The 22,741-nt window shown below is 34.5% G+C and overlaps 10 protein-coding genes across 10 annotated transcripts; 7 read left to right on the top strand and 3 right to left on the bottom strand.

Annotated features, from left to right (window-relative positions):
- Window positions 1–855: 855 nt before the first annotated feature.
- Window positions 856–4,455, top strand: AXL1 (Axl1p; the record flags this gene model as incomplete). The annotated part of the gene is made up of 1 exon (XM_003667816.1): window positions 856–4,455. The coding sequence occupies one exon, from the start codon at window positions 856–858 to the stop codon at window positions 4,453–4,455; it is 3,600 nt and encodes a 1,199-aa protein (XP_003667864.1).
- A 658-nt stretch (window positions 4,456–5,113) lies between these two features.
- CTR1 (high-affinity Cu transporter CTR1) lies at window positions 5,114–6,376 on the top strand (the record flags this gene model as incomplete). Its single annotated transcript, XM_003667815.1, has 1 exon — window positions 5,114–6,376. One exon carries the CDS (start codon window positions 5,114–5,116, stop codon window positions 6,374–6,376), a length of 1,263 nt encoding a protein of 420 aa, XP_003667863.1.
- Window positions 6,377–6,934: 558 nt separating this feature from the next.
- On the top strand, window positions 6,935–11,293 carry SPT6 (chromatin-remodeling histone chaperone SPT6; the record flags this gene model as incomplete). Its single annotated transcript, XM_003667814.1, has 1 exon — window positions 6,935–11,293. One exon carries the CDS (start codon window positions 6,935–6,937, stop codon window positions 11,291–11,293), a length of 4,359 nt encoding a protein of 1,452 aa, XP_003667862.1.
- A 531-nt stretch (window positions 11,294–11,824) lies between these two features.
- YLH47 (Ylh47p) lies at window positions 11,825–13,189 on the top strand (the record flags this gene model as incomplete). The annotated part of the gene is made up of 1 exon (XM_003667813.1): window positions 11,825–13,189. One exon carries the CDS (start codon window positions 11,825–11,827, stop codon window positions 13,187–13,189), a length of 1,365 nt encoding a protein of 454 aa, XP_003667861.1.
- A 965-nt stretch (window positions 13,190–14,154) lies between these two features.
- On the top strand, window positions 14,155–15,201 carry NDAI0A04610 (pyridoxine 4-dehydrogenase; the record flags this gene model as incomplete). Its single annotated transcript, XM_003667812.1, has 1 exon — window positions 14,155–15,201. The coding sequence occupies one exon, from the start codon at window positions 14,155–14,157 to the stop codon at window positions 15,199–15,201; it is 1,047 nt and encodes a 348-aa protein (XP_003667860.1).
- Window positions 15,202–15,373: 172 nt separating this feature from the next.
- ANT1 (Ant1p) lies at window positions 15,374–16,357 on the bottom strand (the record flags this gene model as incomplete). The annotated part of the gene is made up of 1 exon (XM_003667811.1): window positions 15,374–16,357. The coding sequence occupies one exon, from the start codon at window positions 16,355–16,357 to the stop codon at window positions 15,374–15,376; it is 984 nt and encodes a 327-aa protein (XP_003667859.1).
- A 571-nt stretch (window positions 16,358–16,928) lies between these two features.
- Window positions 16,929–17,516, bottom strand: NAT3 (peptide alpha-N-acetyltransferase complex B subunit NAT3; the record flags this gene model as incomplete). The annotated part of the gene is made up of 1 exon (XM_003667810.1): window positions 16,929–17,516. The coding sequence occupies one exon, from the start codon at window positions 17,514–17,516 to the stop codon at window positions 16,929–16,931; it is 588 nt and encodes a 195-aa protein (XP_003667858.1).
- A 551-nt stretch (window positions 17,517–18,067) lies between these two features.
- Window positions 18,068–18,993, top strand: RPS23B (40S ribosomal protein uS12; the record flags this gene model as incomplete). The annotated part of the gene is made up of 2 exons (XM_003667809.1): window positions 18,068–18,132; window positions 18,621–18,993. 2 exons carry the CDS (start codon window positions 18,068–18,070, stop codon window positions 18,991–18,993), a joined length of 438 nt encoding a protein of 145 aa, XP_003667857.1.
- A 428-nt stretch (window positions 18,994–19,421) lies between these two features.
- On the bottom strand, window positions 19,422–20,735 carry SPN1 (transcription factor SPN1; the record flags this gene model as incomplete). The annotated part of the gene is made up of 1 exon (XM_003667808.1): window positions 19,422–20,735. The coding sequence occupies one exon, from the start codon at window positions 20,733–20,735 to the stop codon at window positions 19,422–19,424; it is 1,314 nt and encodes a 437-aa protein (XP_003667856.1).
- Window positions 20,736–21,452: 717 nt separating this feature from the next.
- Window positions 21,453–22,292, top strand: MSS18 (Mss18p; the record flags this gene model as incomplete). Its single annotated transcript, XM_003667807.1, has 1 exon — window positions 21,453–22,292. The coding sequence occupies one exon, from the start codon at window positions 21,453–21,455 to the stop codon at window positions 22,290–22,292; it is 840 nt and encodes a 279-aa protein (XP_003667855.1).
- Window positions 22,293–22,741: the final 449 nt, after the last annotated feature.

Below are 22,741 nucleotides of genomic sequence, written 5' to 3'. Positions count from 1 at the left end.
GTCCTAGGACTGGAAAGTAATATATATATTGTACACTTTACATATGGAATAAAATTTTTCTTATATAGAAAACATATATCGTGTTGTACGAAACCATGTGTCTGTACACTATGTGCCAGATACATATAATTCCGACACTACTATGTTCGATTATCCTTTCAAGGACTCCCCTGGCTCTGCTATGACCCCAACTCACCTTTTCTTTTTTTACTGTATGGTAATTAACTTTCATATTATTTTATAGAAGTATTTATAGGTGGACGAATTATTACTTTCAATGTAAGGTCTCTAAAAACGGTCTTATCTCTTCATCTATGACTATCTTCGGGTTCTTTGAAACCGACAACGAATTCTAAAGAGCACATACTATATCTCACGGATGACACTGTTTCATGATATGTAGCTAGTAAAATGAAAAGATGGACGCCCACGAAGAGTTAAATTGCTTATTCCGGAGATCCATTTTACACACCTTACTTTCGTCATGTAAGTGGTCTTGAAGGTGGAAAAGTCTAATATCGTTTACTTCCACACTTTGCTGTCATGAAGATGGAACATTCTGCTTTATAAGCTCTCGGTAGTACCGACCATGTACTATAGCCTATATAATTTAGATAAACGAAACAGATTTATTTTCTTAGGCAGAGAGCACCGTCAAGCGCTTAACACTCCGAGATGTGGAACTGCCATGTATATTTCCTATTCGAGACATATACATAATATTTTGAAATTTCGAGCATGTTGAATACAAACAATTGTATATACTTCGAACCTTTATAAAGGCTATCTGAAGTCAAGTACAGAAAAGTTTTTTTATAAAACAAGAGTAAGAATTTGACACGCAAAACTTATACGATGTCATGGCAAGACGTTGAAAATTATGATACTCCTTTTTACATTCCGCGATGTTATAGTGATAGAGTGCATAAACTGTGCAGACTACCTAATGGTATTTTAACATTATTAATTTCTGACCCTAAGGATACAATAAGTGCCTGTTCCCTATCTGTAGCAACAGGTTCTCATAATGATCCTGCGGACTTACCAGGATTAGCTCATTTGTGCGAGCATATGGTTTTAGCGGCCGGCTCCAAAGATTATCCAAACGCTGGACTATACCACTCAATGCTTACCAAAAATAATGGAACACAAAATGCATTTACAACTGGTGAACAAACAACATTTTATTTTGAGGTACCGACCACTCAAAATTCGGGAGAACTGATTTTTGATAAACTGGTGGATGTGTTTTCTTCATTTTTTAAAGAACCACTGTTCAATCCATTGTTAACTAATAAAGAAATATATGCGATACAAAGTGAACATGAAGGAAACATATCTTCCTTAAACAAAATCCTATATCATGCCACAAGATTGATGGCCAACAAAGATCATCCTTTTAGCCAATTTTCGACAGGTAATATCAATACTTTATCTAGCATACCTCAATTGAAGAAAATAAATCTTAAAAAAGCGCTACTTGATTACTTCGCGAGGAATTTTTATGGGTCAAAAATGACCCTTTGTGTTAGAGGTCCACAATCAGTAAACACATTAACAAAACTTGTAGTTTCAAAGTTCGGTGATATAAGAGCTAACAATGGACTAAAAAGAAGTAAATTTGGTTCAATCAGCTCTCGCCTCTCTATATCTAGTTTTCAATCGAAGGAGAGGCAGCCGACAGATCTAGAACAGTATAACATATTGAAATCGACATGGAAACCAAAGTACCGTGAAGCCCCATGCTTCACCCACGATTCTGATTCAGCGAACATGATATTTATCAGATCCAACAAACAATCTACTCTAAGGTTCTTATTCCCTGTAGAGGATAAGTTTAGTAAATTTAGCTCAAAAACTGTGTCATTATTCAAGAACTTTTGGTGTGAGTTATTTGGAGATGAAACTAAGGGTTCTTTATGTTACTTGTTGGTTGGAAAAAGCTGGATAACTGATTGTTTTGCCTACACATCTGAGTTTTCCAGTGGTAGTTATGGTTTAATTTTACAGTTCGCATTGACCAACACAGGTTGGGATAATGTTGATAAGATTATCAATATTGTGTTGGATAATACCATCGCCGCGTTCATAGATAAACCTACAGATCAATTGAGCTGCTTCCTGAAAGAGCAAAATACAATCGATTTGATTAGGTTTTTGTACCAACCAACAGAAAAATCACCTATGGAAGAATGCTCTAATATTAGTTGTCTATTACAGGAAGATCTAGAAGATCTAGATATATCTTATCTCTTCAAAGGGGCACCAACAATATCAGATTGTTATAGTAATGATAATAACACGGTGGATATGATTGAATATGAGCAGGAATGCTGGTTGAAACAAGCGAGAGAGTTCCAAGAGTTTTTAAAAGTCTTCATGAATAGATCCAACGTATTTTTATTTCTTCTGGGTAACGAAAAAATAGCTCATTCACTAAGAAGTATTATAAGAATAAGATATTTTCTACTGATGCAATGTATGAGTTTGAATATTCTAAATGTAATTTACCTACGCTTCCCAAAACTACTTTCTACCCAATACACTTTTCAAGTTCCACCTCCCAATGCCTTTATACCGCCTTCTTGTCAAGATGTCACAATACTGCAACAACTCTTTTTAGAATCCTCTTTAAAGTCACGCTTTTCTACCTTCAGGTTACAACTACTGAACACAAACTTGGGTAATGTTCCTCATTTAATAAGCCGAAATTCGTCATATGAGATGTGGGCTCTCGATAATCCAATCGACGCCTCGATCGATAAAAAATCTATTATGTCATTTGAGATATTTAATAGAAGTATGATACCCAGCCCAGAAAATAGTATTAATCTTGAAATATTAAGCCAAATTCTATCGACTTTAATTTCCCCGCAATTATATCCGTCAATAAGATTAGGTTATTCATATGAAATAAGCTCTTCACCTAAAGGCGATATCCAACTGAAAGTCACTATTGGAGGGTTTTCAGAAGGTATCATATCCATCTTGGATACAATAGTCAAGACACTTTTATTTATCATGAAAACACCACAATTTCCATCAAAAGAACTGCTTAGGAGATCAAGAGTTTTAGTCAGGAATTTATATGAGGCTGCTGCGTCTGATAATTGCGTCACTCTTGCCAGTATGGGTTTATTAATCATTCTAGAAAGGAATATGTGGACATTGCAAGATAGACTAGAAGCTCTAGAAGAGATTGATATGGTATCATTTAAAGAGTTTTGCGTTCAGTTTCTAGAGGAACCAATGTATATGAATCTGTTAATTCAAGGAAATTTAGATTATGGAGAAGAGATAAACAATTATTTGAATACCAATTTAACTCACCATTTGGAATGTAGTAATGTAAAAAATGAAAAACAATCTTCGACATTATCAACGATTCTTTTAGAGCCTGGCTCCAATTTCTATGCAAAATATAATGGCCATATGGATGACCCTAATAATAGCATTGTTTATTTCATTCAAACAGGACTCCGTACGAATAGACGGACAGTTACATTAACGTATTTTACTGAATATATTATGTCACTCACGTTAGTTCCTGATTTGAGAAATAAAAGGCAAATTGGTTATGCAGTGTTTGGTGGGTTAAGAGAATTAACGTCAACTATCGGTATCCATATCACTGTCATGTCCGGAATTTCCCCATCGGATTTAGAGATAAAAATAGATGAGTATATTGCTTACTTAGAAGAGACACTTCTTAATTCTCTCACAGAAAATCAGTTTACCTTACAATATAAACAAGGTTATCTAGATTTGCTATCGAATCATAAATTTATGGAGTTAGAGAAATCTGGCGGGCCTGCAGACTTATTAAATGAAGTAGTTGCAAACGTTCAAAGTGGTAATGCTGATGAATTAAATAGTCATTTCATGAAAAGCCACAAACATTTTTTCAATGAGATATCTAATAAACGATATCAGTTCAAAGGTGATTCAGAGTTAGTAGATATCGAAGTGATAAAAAACTTAACTAAAAAAGAATTTTTAAAATTTTTCAGAGAGAAAGTCTCGATAAAATCTAAAGTTAGAAGCAAAATCTCAGTAATGATTGAAAGTCCAATGGCAGAAATGGAGATAGTAAATAGGAAGACTTTTCTTCAATTACAAGCATTTTTGAAGTTGGAAGGATTTACTATTAATAGTGAAATTTTACGCGATATTGTAGAAAGGGCAAATGGAAGACCATCAGCTTTGATAAAAGATTTGTTTAAGTACTTCCGAGAACGTAACGAAGCTTTACGATTATGTACTGTGATTTTAAAGGAAGTCGTCAAGGTTTCTGCCTCCAGTTTAAAACATCGTTATACACCAAAAGTTTCATCTTCTAAAATGAAACCAAAGAGACAAAGTAGTTCGAATTGGGATCAAGATACAGAACCAGCAATCCCATTGAAGGAGATAAAAGACTTGAACGAATTTAAAGGAAGGCCTTCTTACCTATGAATATTTCGATGAATGCGAGATGTAGCTCTTTAAGAAATACCAATACTACACTGTTATATTTATTCAAAATTGTCGAAGGTATATATACATAATGGTTAGGAGAAAACAACCATATGGGTAACTAAACGATACCTATAGGCTGCTCTGACCAAAGAACGAAACATATATATATATATATATATATATATACACTAAATGAAGTTCAGGGAGGTTCCTCACGTTTTCCACCATTTAGTGTAAACATATTTAGCAAAAAATGGTTTTGATACCCGACGTTCAAAGAAGTTTGATTTATGATCATATAATGTGTATTGCTTATAGATTTCATAGCCCATGGGTTTATGGATCATATGGAAAGTTTTTTACGTCAAGATATTGTGACGGGAAACGGAGCGACAGGAAAATGCTCAAGATTTTGTTTAAGAGCCTCGAGGAAGATTGCGAGAATGCGATGAGAGAAACATGCGCAGAGCAATTAAGGAAATATAAGGGGAGGTACGGAGATCTTCCCAAAGGTGCATTTCTTCAGAAGAAAGTATATAAAAGAGTACTATCTCCATTCAAAATCAGAGCAGCGGAATACTGCCCACATATTGGTCCAACAGTGAAGTTTTCAATCGAGGAGTACAATCTAATTATTTAGACACAAAAAAAAACAATGAATATGAACAGTGCTTCCGCTGGCGGACAAGACATGATATCATCCATGATGGAGATGATCTCGAGTACACTAGAACAATCAATGATGACAATGATCATGTCCAGCTCCCTGCCGTCTTCTTCCACGACCATGTCTGCTCCTACCTCAATGTTAATGTCAACATCTTCTTCGATAGAAACGGGACCTATGAGTATGTCCATGCCCTCCTCCATGAGCATGCCGATCTCTTCTTCTAGCGGATTAGTGGCTCCTTCCGTTTACATGGCTGGCCATCCAAGTTCTACAATGATAATGTCAACCTCAACAGGAGGAAATAGTAATATGACCGCAACAATGAATGAGGGGTCCATGAATTCCGAGATGAATATGAACATGGACATGGAAATGAATTCCTATTTAACTTCCAAGTATAAGAATTATCCCGTTTTATTTCAAAAGCTGTATGCAGACACCAGAGGAAAGGCGTTTGGTATTTTTCTATTAGTTGTAGTTGCTTCGTTTGTGTATAAGGCCCTACTATTTGTAAGTTGGTGTTTGGAAGTCCACTGGTTTAAAAAGTGGGACGCATCTGGCAAACATACGTCCATAAAAAATGCAACAGAAAATACAAGAGATGAGGAAAGGGACACTGAATATTTTGTAGAGAATGGATTAGAAATGAAACCGTTACCAAAGTTGCCAAATTTATTGACTGATTTTATGGTCACTTCATACACCGATCTTTTACATGATTTTATACGGGCAATATTGATATTTTGCTCTACGATGATTATCTACATGTTAATGTTAGTTGCAATGTCATTTATCTTAACTTATGTTTTTGCTGTTATTCTCGGTCTTACCTTGGCTGAAGTGTTTTTTAACAGATTGAAGATATGTATGCTGAAAAGATGGGACATACAAAGAGAAATCGAGTTAGCCCAAAACTGTCCAGGTGCTGGTAATTGTAAATGTGGGAGACACATACTACAAGTTAATAATCCTAGAATGGATGAAGCTGATTCAATATCATCTATCTCTGCGGGGGAAACTAGTCCTGATGAAAAAGCGACGAAGAAGGATTTGAATCTAAGAGAAGAAAATTCAGAAACACAAGTAGTCCAGGAGGATTTATCTTGTGGTTCGGCTTGCAGGTGCGTACCGGAACCTAGTGAAAATGAGAGGCGTATCGAGAGAAATATTCTTGAATCATCCAAACTTCAAGAACAATCTGGAGATATGGATACTAATTTAATGCCAGCAGAAAAATACAAACAATAGACAAATTACCTGTAAATAAATGAAAGCAAGGCTATATCAAAACACTGTTTATAATAATATAGGATATATAAATGCTTGTATCTTCGTTTCCACTTCCGCTGGACTGTTCTTATTTAAAAGAAAGCGGTTCATATCATTATAAAGAAATAAGTAGAACCATGATATTATATCTTTGAAGGTGTTCCACCCTAAGAAGTAAACTTGGAAACATGGTATAAAAATTTCAAAGTAAGGTAGGAAGTATGACTAACTTACAGTGAATTTCTCGTTCGTGAGTATTAGTACTCTATAGTGTGGAACGGTCGAGCATTTGTCTATCGCTTATAATATATAAGTTGTTTAGTGTAAACATCGCTTTGCACGAGAGCATTATTTGTCCCAACAAAGAAGTTTTATGAAAAATGGAAAAGAACGTCCTTTATATGTATATTAATCTAACAGTTCATATATTTAGCAATTTAACTGAAAGAATAAGAGCCTTCAACTGAGACAAACCAGAATCATCAATAATAAGACAATATTCTATATCCGATCATCCGTCAATAAACTAAAATTAAGATGGATGAAGATAGGGAAGCCTTAGCTACAGCTAGAGAAGAAAGCGTAGATGATAATAACATGGATGACAATCCTCCAAGTGATGAAGAAGAGGGAGAAGATGTCTTTGATTCCTCAGAAGAAGATGACAATCTTGATGATGACGAAGATGAAGCCAGAAAAGTAAAAGAAGGTTTTATTGTTGATGATGAAGAAGATTCCGACAAAGAGCTTGTAAGCGGCACTTCAAAAAGGAGAAGAAAACATCGTAGAAAACAAAGAGAAGAAGAAGATGACAGATTATCTGAAGATGATTTGGATCTACTTATGGAAAATGCTGGTGTGAAGCGTACTGCAACTGCGACATCATCTGGTAGATTAAAGAGATTAAAAAGAGTTGGAGATGAAGAAGCTGACGAGGACAAATCCGAAGGGACAACTAGAACACACAAAGAAGACTCAGCATCTAGATTAGAGGACTTCTTTTCTGAAGAAGAAAACGAAGAAGAAGAAACGACTACTACAAGAAGACGTGCAGAATATGACGAGCTTGAAGAAGATGAAAACAACCGGAACCGTGTATCTCATAAAACAGGTATTCTAGATGAATTGGATGACTTTATAGAAGAAGATGAGTTCTCTGATGAAGATGAAGAAACAAGACAACATAGAATACAGGAAAGAAAAATGATGAGAGACCAACGAATGAAGCAACCAACCCAAATAACAGGCCTTTCTTCGGATAAAATTGATGAAATGTATGATATTTTTGGCGATGGGCATGATTACGACTGGGCATTAGAAATCGAAAATGATGAGATAGAAGAAGGTACTTTAGACGTAGGAGATGAAGGTAACAACGGGCAGTACGATGAGGAAACTGGTACGAGATCCAAAAAGAAAATCACCCTACGAGATATCTATGATTTACAGGATTTAAAGAAAAACTTAATGACCGACGAAGATATGCTCATTAGGAAAACTGATATTCCAGAAAGATTTCAAGAACTAAGGCAAGGTTTAGTGAACTATGGTAATTTATCTTTGGAGGATCAAGAATTAGAGAAAAATTGGATCAGCGATAAAACAGCTGTCGACAAAAATTTTGATCCTTCATATGACTTGACTGAATTTAAAGAATGTGTGGGGAATGCTATCAAATTTCTATCTCAAGATAACCTTGAAGTCCCCTTTATTTACGCTTATCGTCGTAATTATATCTCATCAAAGGCCCGTGACGGTTTCGTGTTGACAGAAGATGATTTATGGGATATTGTCGCCCTTGATATCGAGTTCCATAGTATTATTTACAAGAGAGACTATGTGAAAAGATTTTACAAAGAACTGAAATTAAATGATGAGATGGTTGATGACTATTTTGAAAATCAAACTACAGCGTCAGTTGCTGAACTGAATTCACTACAAGATATCTACAACTATTTGGAATTCAAATATGCGCAAGAAATTAATGAAGTATCTTTAGAACATTCTGAAACGAACGGGAAGAAGCATATGAAGAACTCTAGTTACGAAAAGTTTAAAGGAAGTTCCCTGTATAAAGCTATTGATGATATTGGTATAACCGCTGAACAAGTTGGTGAGAACATAAACTCACAACATCAAATCCATGCGGCTGTTGACCATCCTACTCAAAAACCACGGGAAGTGGTTGAATCAATCTTAAATGCCAATTCAAAGGACCTACAAGTATTTACCTCAAACGTTAAGTTAGCTATGGATACAGTACAGAAATATTATGCCTTGGAACTTTCAAAAAATATTAAGATCAGAGAAAAAGTCAGATCTGATTTCTACAAGTATTATCTAGCCGATGTAGTTCTTACTTCGAAGGGGAAGAGGGAAATCCAAAAAGGGTCATTATATGAAGATATTAAATATGCTATTAATAGGACTCCCATTCATTTCCGTAGGGATCCTGACGTTTTCTTACGTATGCTGGAAGCAGAGCGTCTAAATTTATTAACTGTAAAACTTCATATGTCTTCCCAAACACAGTATGTCAACCATTTATTCCAGTTGTCTCTAGAAACGACAAATACATCAGAGCTAGCTACAGAGTGGAATAATTTCCGTAAAACGTCATTTATTCAAGCGGTTGAAAAAATCTTCGCTGATATTTCTCGTGAAATTAAGGATGATTTGGAGAAGACATGTCAAAAACTTGTTGCCAAAACTGTACGCCACAAGTTCATGACAAAATTAGATCAAGCACCCTTTATTCCTGATTTGAAAGATCCTAAGATTCCAAGGATATTAACACTAACATGTGGTCAAGGGGTATTCGGACAAGATGCGATTATGGCTGTTTTCGTTAATCGTAAAGGGGATTTCGTGAAGGACTTCAAAATTGTTGATAATCCATTTGATAAGGTGAATCCACAAAATTTTGAAGACACTTTAGATAACATTATTCAAAATTGTCAACCTAATGCTATTGGTATAAATGGTCCAAATCCTAAAACGCAAAAGTTCTACAAGAAACTACAAGAAGTTATTCATAAGAAGCAAATAGTTGATAATAAGGGTCATAACATACCGATTATTTATGTCGATGATGAAGTTGCCATTCGTTACCAACATTCCGAGAGGGCGTCTCAAGAGTTCCCAAACAAACCTCCCTTAATCAAGTATTGTATTGCTCTTGCACGTTATATGCAGTCGCCACTTCTAGAATATTCCAATCTGTCTTTGGAAGAACTAAGATCCTTATCCATACATCAACATCAATTATTATTACCTATTGACATTCTTACGCGTGCATTAGAAACAGCATTTGTTGATATTGTCAATCTTGTCGGTGTCGAAGTGAACAAGGCAACCGATAATGCATATTATGCAAGCACACTAAAATATATTTCGGGTTTTGGGAAACGTAAAGCAATTGACTTTCTAGAATCTTTACAAAGGTTGAATGAACCTCTTCTTGCTCGTCAACAATTGATTACTCATAACATTTTACACAAGACTATATTTATGAATTCTGCAGGGTTTTTATACATATCTTGGAATGAAAAGAGACAAAAATACGAAGACCTTGAGCATGACCAATTGGATAGTACTAGAATACATCCAGAAGATTATCATCTAGCTACCAAAGTTGCTGCAGATGCTTTAGAATATGATCCTGATACAATTGCTGAGAAAGAAGATCAAGGTACTATGAGTGAATTTATTGAACTTCTAAGAGAAGATCCTGATCGTAGAACAAAACTAGAGTCCTTGAATTTGGATTCCTATGCGGAGGAATTGGAACAAAAGACAGGACAGAAGAAGTCAAATAATTTAAATACAATTGTTCTTGAATTATTAGACGGATTCGAAGAATTGAGAAACGATTTCCATCCACTTCAAGGTGATGAAATCTTCCAAACGTTAACCGGTGAAACTGAAAAGACGTTCTTCAAAGGCTGCATTATACCTGTTAGAATTGAACGTTTCTGGCACAATGATATTATTTGTACCACGAATTCAGAAGTTGAATGTGTTGTCAATGCCCAACGTCATCTTGGTGTTCAATTGAAGAGACCAGCGAATGAAATATATGAAGTTGGTAAGACGTATCCTGCAAAAGTTATATTTATCGATTACGCAAATATTTCTGCAGAAGTCTCCCTTCTGGAACATGATATCAAACATCAATATGTTCCAATCAGTTATAGTAAAGATCCTTCCATTTGGGATTTAAAGCAAGAGTTAGAAGATTCAGAGGAAGAGAAGAAGATCACAATGGTAGAAGCTCGTGCGAAGAGGACCCATCGTGTTATCAATCATCCTTATTATTTCCCATTTAATGGTAAACAGGCTGAAGATTACTTGAGAAGTAAAGAACGTGGTGATTTCGTAATAAGACAATCTAGTCGAGGCGATGATCATTTAGTCATTACGTGGAAGTTGGATAAGGACTTATTCCAGCATGTCGATATCAAGGAATTGGAGAAGGAAAATCCTTTGGCACTTGGTAGAGTCCTGGTTGTCGAAGGACAAAAGTATCATGATTTGGATCAAATCATTGTAGAATATTTGCAAAACAAGATTCGTTTACTGAACGAATTAACCACTAATGAAAAGTTCAAACGCGGCAATAAGAAAGAAGTCATTAAATTTATCGAGGAATACTCTGAAGTTAATCCTAATAAGTCAGTTTACTATTTTAGTTTAAATTACGAGAACCCAGGTTGGTTCTACTTAATGTTTAAATTGAATGCTCAGAGTAAATTGTATACTTGGAATGTGAAATTAACGAACACAGGGTTCTTTTTGGTGAATTATAACTATCCAACTGTCGTCCAACTATGTAACGGGTTCAAGACATTACTAAGGTCAAATAGTACCAGAAATAGAACGACAAATTACCATTAGCATAAGACATGTTTCTTATTATGCCAATATTCAGATGTATTAGTTTCTTTTACATGTAATAAGTTTGTTTATAAAATTTCCGAAACGTCATATAATCCAATGTATTATGTTATGCCAAAAAATGACACTTGTAAATCTATATACATATATTTATGTTCTTAATTTGGTAGACTTTATGTATTTAAGAAGTGTTTCTGATAGGTGCACCGTTTATATTTTGTAAAGTTGTAATAAAATGGATCAGTGATGGATCTTCCGCCGGATCTGTACAGCTCCGTTAAGAAAAGATTGAATGAAAAATTCAAGAAAAATAGAATAAGAGATACTCATGTTGAAATTTCGACAGCTGGCATCGCGATTCCTTCATTGAGTCATCATTGCAAAATAAGGTAAAAAATACAGTTTCATCGTTTGGATAGTTATACATTATCTATATGATTGGTTACTATTCGTAAAGTCATTTACTTTAACTAATAAAAAGCGACTGCCGTAATCAGGCTTACTAACAATTAAAAGAATAAACATTCCGAAATGTTAAAAAATAGTTCTTCGATAATATATAAAAGGTTATCGGTGAATAACAATTTTCCGTTGAGACTCAGACTTTCTTTGATACCCAGTAACCTTTCATCACCTATATATATAGGCCAAACTCATTCATACCGCCTTAATTCGACTTACACCAAATCTCCTACGCCAGATGACCCTAATAAGAAAGTAACTGAAGTGAAAACAACTATTGTTAAACCTCCTTTATGGACTAGAGTGAAGCACGAGCTACACCATTATTGGGATGGTACAAAATTATTAGGATTGGAAATAAAAATTTCATCCAAATTATTAATTAAAATGTCTGCCGGTTATGCATTAAGTCGTAGAGAACTCTTACAATTGAAAAGAACCACTCAAGATATCGTTAGATTAGTTCCATTTGCAGCCTTTGTTCTGATACCTTTTGCAGAATTATTACTACCTGTTGCGTTGAAATTATTTCCAAATTTATTACCTTCCACTTATGAATCAAGTAAGTCGAAGGCGTCTAAAATTAATAGTTTACGAAAGACGAGGGAATTAATGTCTAATATTATCAAAGAGAATAAAGTTCATTTCAAACCTAATGATATATCTAGTGAACAAAAGGCGGTATTCAATCAGTTTTATAAACATGTTCGTGCTACAGGTGAACCAGAATCCCGTGAACAATTAATTCATGTTGCCAAATTATTTACTGATGATACTGTTTTGGATAATTTAACCAGACCGTATTTAGTTGCTATGGCCAAATATATGAATCTACAACCGTTCGGTACAGATGTCATGTTACGTTATCGTATTAGATATAAGATGCTTGATTTGAAAAAAGATGATTTATCAATTTATTATGAAGATGCTGAACAACTAGATTCTGCTGAATTACGTATGGCATGTACATCTCGAGGTATTAGGGTTTCTAATATATCTGATGATAACTTAAGAAATAATTTAAGGATTTGGTTAAACATGAGATTAAAGGATAAGATTCCCTCGACTCTTTTGATTATGGCCACTGCATATAATTTTGGTGATGTTAAATCTAAGAAGTCATTATATGATGCATTATGTGATGTTTTGAGTGGTATACCGGATGAATTATATCATGAAGTTAAAGTCAATATAGTTAAAGAAGAAGAGGTTTCAGCTAAGCAAAAGTTAGCTCAATTAAAGGAGCAAGAGGAGATTATGAAAGAAGAGGAACAACAAGAAGAAGGTGCCATTGTTAGGGTTAAGGACGATATTAGTTTAGATGCACTAGATCAACAACATGAGGAACAATCGGAAATGAAGACTGAAATTAACGTACAAAAGAACAACGAATCAGAGGATAATAGCCATCATACTAAAGATGTCAATAAATAAATGAATAAGCTAATGAATAGATAAATTACTTAATAGATGAAGAGACTTCATAACTTGCTGTAAATACAAAAATATAAAATTTTATATCATATTTATTATCCTTTAACCTAACTCTTTGGAAGGTAATCGGCGTACCCTTCGGAGGGTATATGACCCGATGTTTCAAAGGATCTCATTTCGATGGAATGCCAAGATATTTTTATTTTTTCCAACTTTGCGGCAATGCCAACGTCGATGAAAGGTAAGTAACGTTACATGAGATACGCATTATTTAGCTCATCATCTCATGATATAACATTGCAATAGTTAGCGGCGTAAGTAAGGTTATAGTCTACTTCAAATGGGGAGAAAAGAACAAAGAAATAGGAATAATAATGAGAAAACTATTCGCTTGATGATAACCAGCTCACTATGTTCCATGGAGCACCTAAATACAGGATCTCAAGAAACATCACACGATTGTAACATAAGTAGTTTGTCCGTGGATGTCCATTAGACCGTAGACCGAATGCAATAACATCGCGTTAAACTAAGACCCCCACTCTATCGATTGATGGAAAGTAGGTATGTAAATACATCCGTGAGTGCCTTAAAATTATTCATCCATCCGTGATTCATCCCAATCAATATATTCCATTAAAATACAAAATCCACATGTGTACTTATTCTCCGCGGAGGTTATAACCAGGCCGTTAACGTTCCCAACGCACCTTAACATGCCCTTTTCCTCCGGACAGTTTCTTCCGAAATCTTAAAATTTTTAAACGGAAACCTGATGGATATAGGATATCTTCTGTATTAGTAGCCCGCCATTAACCAGGGGAACTAAATATGTAGGATTATATAAAGGGATCTGATATATGGGAATCTTTTCAACTTAACTGCTCTCATTTTTTTTGTATCGTATTTTTACAATTGAACTACCGGAAAGAAATATATCATATATAACCAACCTACTAAAAACAATGTCCAAAGTAATTCAATTAAGAAAAGAACTATCCAAAATCTCAACTGGTTACGGTCTAATGTCCCTAACATGGAAAGAACCACCAGTCCCTATGGATCAAGCTTTCAAAACTATGCACCAAGTCATCAAACTTGCTCAAGCTAGAAACCACAAGGCTTTCTTCAACGTTGGTGAATTCTATGGGCCAGACTATAGAAATTTGACTTATTGTAAGGAATTCTTCGCTAAGTACCCCGATTTAAGAAAAGATGTAATCATCAGTTGTAAAGGTGCTTACGATGGTATTAACTTCGTTTGTCAAGGTAAGCATGATCAAGTTATTGATAGTGTTAAAGCCTGTGTCCAAAACATTGGTGGTTACATTGATATTTTTGAACCTGCTAGATTGGATATGGAAATTTGCTCTAAAGATGAAGTTTATCCCCGCGAAACTTTCGAAGCTTTAGCTGAATTGATCGAAGAAGGTGTTATCGGTGCCATGTCTTTAAGTGAAGTTGTTGCTAAAGAAATTACCGCTGTGCATAAGGATTTCGCTAAATATTTGGCATGTGTTGAAGTAGAATTATCAATGTTCACAACAGATATCTTACACAATGATGTCGCAAAGGTTTGCAGTGAATACGGATTGATTATTATTTGTTATTCTCCATTGGGTAGAGGTCTATTGACTGGTCAAATTAAAACTAATAATGATATTCCAGAAGGTAGTTATCAAAAGGCAATTAGTTGGTTCCATGGTGATCGTTTGAAGCAGAATCTTGTTTTGGTCCAATTTTTGGAAAATGAAATTCGTTTAAAGCGTGACGCTGCCCATGCAGTTTCTTTGACACAAATTGCCCTTGGTTGGATCAAACATTTCAATTCCAGAAAAGAATTCTCAGGTGCTAGATTCATCCCAATTCCAAGTGGTTCCACTTTAGATAAGATTGAACAAAATTTCGATGAAGATAAATGTAAAATTACTGATGAAGAATTTACCAAGATTGAAGATTTCTTAAAGAACTTCGAAACTCAAGGTGGTAGGTACGAATTCGTCCACGAGTAGACCCCGTTTTCCTAAGAATGAAAAAAAAAAAATGAACCCTTTTTTTCTAGTATAGAACAATAGATTCTTATCTTCAATGAATATTCCGTGATAAAAAACATTATTACATAAACATGTATCCCTTTTTATACAATTTTTAATCCTTATTTACTATTAATTGACCTTCCCAGAGTCAATGAGTACTCAAATATCTCCAACTTTTTTCTTCCAGCAATAGCTTTCTTAATAAGAATGTTTTTTTCCAAAGTTTAATCAATTCTCCCTTAAACGCAAACAGGAACCCTTGGACTAATATACCTTTCATTATTTGCGGGATTAGGCCCTTCCATAAGGAAGATATTCCTTCATTCTTAATGATATATTCTAATACTTCTTGGAAATGTGTAAAATTTGAATTTGCTCTTTGTAACGAAACTTTGGCTACAATTAATGGCTGAGTACATAAAGTAGATATAATCTTTGCCATAGCACCGAGAGCAAAGTTATATCCTGCAGTCAATTCTATAGTTTGTCCCTTCATTACAAATAGGAGTTCCTTTAATTTTTGGAAGGATGTAAAAGTGATCGACGGATTTATTGTTAGAATTAAGGATACTTTGAAACCCTTCCAAAAACTTGACATCTTTCTATTATTATCCTCATAGACTGCTTTTATTACAGACATGATAGTCACATTCCCCTCGTTTTCCATTGTTTGTTGTCTAGTTAGGACAACTTCAATAGGATTTGTTATCAATTGTGTCATAGTAGCTGCACAGACTCCTGTAATTAATTCTTCTAAAGTTGATAATCTTATCTTTCGTATAGTAGTAGTATTACCAGTCTTCAAGTTAAAATATTTACGTCTTAAAAATGTATACCAAAGGAAATAAAAGAAATTTTGAACAAAACTGGAAAAAATAGACGTTGGTGCACCCTGGTAAAGACCTTGGATACCTTTCCTCTTCAAGATTTCTAAAATGTACCTAATTACATCCCTCGATTTTTTCCTTTCAGTTATACTTCTTTTTTGAGAGTCCTGTTTTTGTCCTCCTCTTTGCGTGGCATTGTTTACTTCACTTTGAATCCTCGTTTTAGCTAAATCAATTGGATAGACTAGAGCATTTGCCATAGCAGAGGCAATGGCTCCTGTGATTGCTGATTCTAACGTTGACATAGTTTGCTCCGCATAAAATGTTAAGAAATCGTTCGGACTTTTCACCAATGTTTTTTTAATTTATTTTAGCAATTAAACATGGTAAAGCAAAGAAAAGTATGATTTTCCTGGTTGCGTTAAATACCAAACTGTTCTTCTCTACCGTTAAATATCCTTCTATATAGTCTCCATATGCTTATTATCTAATTGGGTCCCCGAATTTTAATGATGCGATCCGAACTTCGAACTCCGATCCGAAGTTGAAATTTCCAAAAATTTTCAGAATTTAGTTCTGGGGTTAATGAATTGAAGTACAGTGACACTGTCATTATAACAAGAACTAGCCTATTGGAGGGGGCTATATTTATAACGTCTGTAGTTGTCATATTCCCCAAATTGACTATTCATCCTTAACAGTGAAGACTCTGTTAAGAAATTTCAAAGAAAATATAATCGTATATGTAAAAGGAACCACATTTATGTCTAGTTGTGAAGCACAATCTATTAAGTTATATTAAAAAAAAGAGAGGTACTCCTCGTGGTTATATTATTACAATATAGTGATGGACAACTAAAAAAGTCTGTTTCTTGCCTAGAATCGCACGTCATGCGGATAGCATTTATGATTTCGTCCATCATCGCGCACACTCTTACCTTTGTCTCTTCCCATACTTTTCCTCATATCATACGCATCCTTATCGTCATCTATCTTCTTTAACGTTTCAGGATATCCATCCTCCGGTGTATTATAATATCCAACGACTCGTCGATAAACACTATAACCTAATTTCTCGTACAAATTAATTGCCAAAACATTATTACATTTCACAAACAAATCAATAAAATTGACTTCATGAGGTGGAGAATCAGTCATTGCATCTAATGTATTACATAATTTGGAAGCCAATGAAATCCTACGGAATTCAGGTGCCACAGTTACAGCAGTGATATGTGTATGCCATTCATTTGCCTTCCCCTCCGTTTTACCCATCATGTAGCCTGATATATCATCATGTGAAACACCTGTAAGTGTTGTTTCAACACTCTTGAAAAACAATTCTGGCCAAAGTATTAAATATTCAAAATAAAATTCTAATGGGAAATTCTCAGTTAATGTATCTAGATTAACATTATTGAGCTTGAAAAGATCTGTAGCTTCAAAAGGTTGAAGAGTCGTCATCTCTTATTTGACGCAAGTTTCTATGCAATACAGTCAAAGGCTTATATAATGTGTTACTGGTGGCGATTTACTCTATTTGAGGGCAATGCTGGTCTTTCTTTTATTCTATTATAGTAATGTTATATATTTCATTCGCACCATTGAAAGAATTCTTTCGATATGGACCTGTTTTACAAGACCGTCTAACATCCAGAACTCCAAACAATATAATAAAACACCCGTACATTATTTTTGTCATGGCTTTTCAAAAAGAAAACTGTTCGGAAAACCTGTGAACGGGGGCCGGGTTTACGCTTGCTGTTTGTCCAGATTTTCCGTCTACGAAGAGATCTTCCCCTGGGCCGACCCTTTCGTCAAGAACAGAGTTTGGAATGAGAATTAGACAGAGAGATCTCTACTATTGCCCAGGAGCCCCAGGGAATTTACTAGGAACCGACCATAGTAACTTGCTAGATGAGAGTGCTTTATGTTGATCAACATATATTAAAGTTGAAGTGAGTTTACCTAAAGCAAAGGAATAAAAATAACAGCACAGCAAATAATAACCAAAAATGGGTAAGGGTAAGCCAAGAGGTTTGAATTCCGCTAGAAAGTTACGTGTCCACAGAAGAAACAAGTATGTTAAATGAATATATTGAACAAACATTTGGGAAATAATAGTAATAATAAGACAATATTGAAAAATAATTCCATAGAGGTTTTCGATTTTTAAATCAGTGAGTGGTTCTACAACTTCAGTGGAAAACAAAGCCAAGGAAATGGGCAAATACGTCACTTCCAGAATAGTTTAAATGAGTTTTTCTCCCAAGAACTTTGTTATGAACATTCCATTATTATTCAGCCATTAGTAAGATGAGGAAGAAGTAATATACCAAATACAAGCATAAAATTATGCAATGCGTATACCATTTTAAGGCTGATATTGAATATATACATTTTACTGAATTTTATGATTATCATTGAATGATATTTCCATTATAAGCTATTATTGTATTTCAAAACACATGAAATACTTTTCCCGTAATCAAGAAGTGAACTTTTTTTCAAAATACTAACTCTTAATATTAATTTTTTCCCCATCAAAAATTAATACTATAATTACAGCCGTTGGGCCGAAAACAACTATAAGAAGAGATTATTGGGTACAGCCTTCAAATCTTCTCCATTCGGTGGTTCCTCTCATGCTAAAGGTATCGTTTTAGAAAAATTAGGTATTGAATCTAAACAACCTAACTCTGCTATCAGAAAGTGTGTTAGAGTTCAATTGATCAAGAACGGTAAGAAGGTTACTGCTTTCGTTCCAAATGATGGTTGTTTAAACTTTGTTGATGAAAATGATGAAGTCTTATTAGCTGGTTTCGGTAAGAAGGGTAAGGCTAAGGGTGATATGCCAGGTGTTAGATTCAAGGTCGTCAAGGTCTCTGGTGTCTCTTTGTTAGCTTTGTGGAAGGAAAAGAAGGAAAAGCCAAGAGCTTAAACAAACCAAAACATACTATCAAAAATATATATATATTTGTTTATGTTACCTCATTTAAGAACTTGTATAATTCTTTAAAATACGTCAATTAAAAAAATTATCAATAACAATATCTTCATGAATTGAATGTAACCCATACCGTATAATGTATGATCTAGAGCCTTTTTGCATTATAATCATAACACACTCATATGCTAGCTATTTAACGAACGTCATGTTGAAGCAATAACCCTATTAAATATAATCCAGCAATATATATTTAAGCTATTATTCTTTTTGTATCTGTGAATGGAAAACAAGACTACTACAAAACAATGTCGTTAACTTCGATGAGGAAATAGATATATATGCTAGTTAAATTAAACGATTACCACCTATTATTTGCTGTAAACCTAATGAAGTAAAACTATTATTATATATGTTTCATCCTATTTAGTCCTTTTATGCTTTGACAATCTTGCATTTAGTCTTTTGTACATTTCACTGTTATTCAGCGTTGAACCGACACCAGTTGTTCTTGCTGTCGAGGAAACTGATCCCAAGTTGCTTACAGGTGCATATTTATAATCAGTTGTTGTTTGCGCTGGTGCTGCAGCCCTATTTCTTCTGGCAGCGGCTTGCTCGTATAGAGTTTGTGCTGTTGACCCACCTGTTTGTCCAGATGTTCTCTTTCTTCTACTTTTAGCGGAATCTAATGCTGATTTCTTCCTTAATTTCTCTGAATCAAATTGTAATTGCATAATTCTCTTATCTCTGTAATTATCGGATGCCCCAATGATTGGCCTTGTCCATTCTGCAATCAGTTTTTCTGCGAGTTTAGCTAATTGAGGTTCAACACGTTTTGACTTTGTATAGAAAATAACAACTCTACCTAGCCCACTTTCTTTCAAATGTTCTGTCTTAATAGGTAAATCATTCAAAGCTGCAAATAAGGATTTTTGGATTTCAAAAGAAGGTAATGATCCATCAGGTAAAGGTTCCAACCAAATTCTTACACTTTGTAATAAATTGTTATCCAGGATGGTATCTGCTAAATTTGCTTTTGATAATACACTAGAAACCTTGGGTAATAGCTTGACCTTTTGCATTGCGATCAATGATGTATCACCGGTTTCTATTCTCTTATTCAACGTATCAATATCCATTTGAGCAGCTATATTCATTTCGTCTTTTAACCTTAGAATCTTTTCGTCAAGATATTGTTCTAAATCGTCTTCATCTCTTCTCGTCCTTCTAACTTTGGGTTTCTTTAGAATACGGTCCAGTTTCTCTTCTAGCATTTGACGGCTCTTTGATGGGTCAATAATATCAAGATCCGCGGATGAGCTCCTTGGTAGATTGTCGCCTTGTACACTTCTAATTCTGTCGTCATCTTCTTCATCGTCATCCGATGTACTTGTTTCAATATGTTTACGTTTTCTTTCAAGGGCTGTCTGTTCTTCATTCTTATCCTCATTGTTGGAATCGGTTGAAATCCTTTCATTTCCGGTTGTACCACCAACCCCGATATCTAAATCCTCTGTTGGCGCACTCTCTTCATTTTCATTTTCGTCTTCGTTTTCGCCTCCATTTTCTTTATGTTCAATAGTTGATTCAGTAGCAACAGTATTTGATTCTACAGTATTATCTTTATTTTCTTCAGCAGTAGAAGTAGTAGCTGGGGTTTCATCCGTTACAACAGGCGTTTCACTTTCGAAACTTGGATCTATAGTCGGAGTTTGTTGTTCTGTTAGTTCACTCATCTTACTCTATGGTATCGATAGTACAGAAGTGATTGCTCTATAGTCTTCTCTCGTCTTCTCTTCTCTTCTTTTCTCAATCTACTTTTAGTGTCAAACAAAAGAGTATTTCTCTTAAAGTTGAATTTTTGAAATTGTTGAAGTTTTCAAAAAAATACAGAGAAACCCGCCGCCTCTTGTTAAGGAATACTTTATAATGTATAAGAAATGTGTGTTTCCTTACATACAGATAAGCATTACAAAAGAAGGAGAAAGAAGCGAACCTATTAATCAAAAAGTGTTCTATATCACAAAACTATTTACATCATGTTTGGCTTACCACAAGGAGAATCTGAAGAAGAGAAAAAACTACATCAACAACAAACAAATAAGACTTTAACCACAGCTGCGTACGCCGCCGCATTCCTATGGGTATCTCCTATTGTATGGCACTTTGTCAAGAAGCAGTGGAAATAAGTGGTTTGTTGAAAGCACTAAATCAATAATATGTACATACATAGAGTACATACATAGAGTCTACTGATGTTTTCTTTTGATTGTTATATATAAAATATACCTTGTATAAAATTAATATCCTGCAAATACCGATTTTTTATGTTTTAACGGTTACAACTTCTTTTCTTTCCTTAAATAAACTGCAAATACTAATTCATATAATCATCAGAAGCAGCCATACCCTATGAAGATAATTAATGAAGAAATACGTAATCTTACAGTATTATGTCATTATTAAAGTCTTTGCAGCATAAAGCTCTCTTCCTCCAATTAGGACTACATTATAAACCGAGTTTTAAAGGGAATCGAAACGAAACCAAGGTATTCGAAAACATATATAATGAGCTAAGTAGAATATGCCAAATCCGCTACGGGAAACCTACATTCTCAACGTCACCAAAGAATATAAGTAGATCAATACCTAAACTTGATCTTATCGTGTTACCTGGTGATATCATTAAATTCTCACGAATATTTGCCAATTTGAGAGGTATTGACTTAACAATAAAACCCAAAACTTTACCAAGGGCCCCATATTTCTACAGTGAGTTTACTGAACTGGATCAAAGACAAAATGATAGACACTCCTTCAACTTAAAATGGATGGACAAAAAACTTTCAAATAAGTGGAGGACTGGCATTGTCAACCAATCAAACAATAAAGATTGCACTGGTTTCATGCGTATATCAAATCTAATATTTGCCGATAAACCTACTCTAAAAATATCAACTACTGCAGGTAAAAATGTTCCTTTATATGATCTGTCAAGTCTCCAATTACGAAATGAAGACAGTAATGAAATGACAACTTTGGATAATACTGAAAGTTATAGCAAAGTTATAGAGAATTTCTATCCAAGAATGTCTGATTGCACAAAAAATTCAAGAAATTCTGATTTCGTTGCCTTAAGACCAAGATATTATACAAGCTTTAGTAGCTTACCGTCGCAAATGCAAAAATGGCTTATAGATTCAGAGAAGGAAGAAGGAGCATTCTCAGAATATAATGGATTGGAGAAAGAGAGGTTAGACCTTCTTTTGCATGGGTTTAAAGGTTTCAATTGAAGATTATTTGCCAAAATGGATATGTAATAATCTGGCGTGATAGTATCTCTATTTCTTTTCTCATATTACTTCTTGAAAAAACCCTCCTGTTAAGGAACAAGAGAAGTTTATAATCACTTTTACAGAAGAACATATAAAAATTGTAAATATTTCATGGTGACTGTAATTAAAAAGATGGTCTTATTCCTCTCATATGAAAACTATCTATACAGATTATTATTATCTTAGCCTTGATGCTTATCGTTATATCAAAAGCAAAAATGAAATCGTCTGTCACACAATACGCGAAACGCGTAAAGTTCAAATATGTAAATGTTCGATAACCTCAACATTATATCACCAGAGTTTGCGCATTGAACAACTTATATCTCAAGCATCTACAAAACAATTGATAGCAGAACGTCAATAATTAGCTGGAAACCCGAACGAGATTATACCAAAAAACGAAC

This window comes from Naumovozyma dairenensis, chromosome 1, assembly GCF_000227115.2.
Source record: "Naumovozyma dairenensis CBS 421 chromosome 1, complete genome".
NCBI classification, from domain to species: Eukaryota; Fungi; Ascomycota; class Saccharomycetes; order Saccharomycetales; family Saccharomycetaceae; genus Naumovozyma; species Naumovozyma dairenensis.
This window is presented reverse-complemented; position numbering and strand designations above follow the sequence as displayed.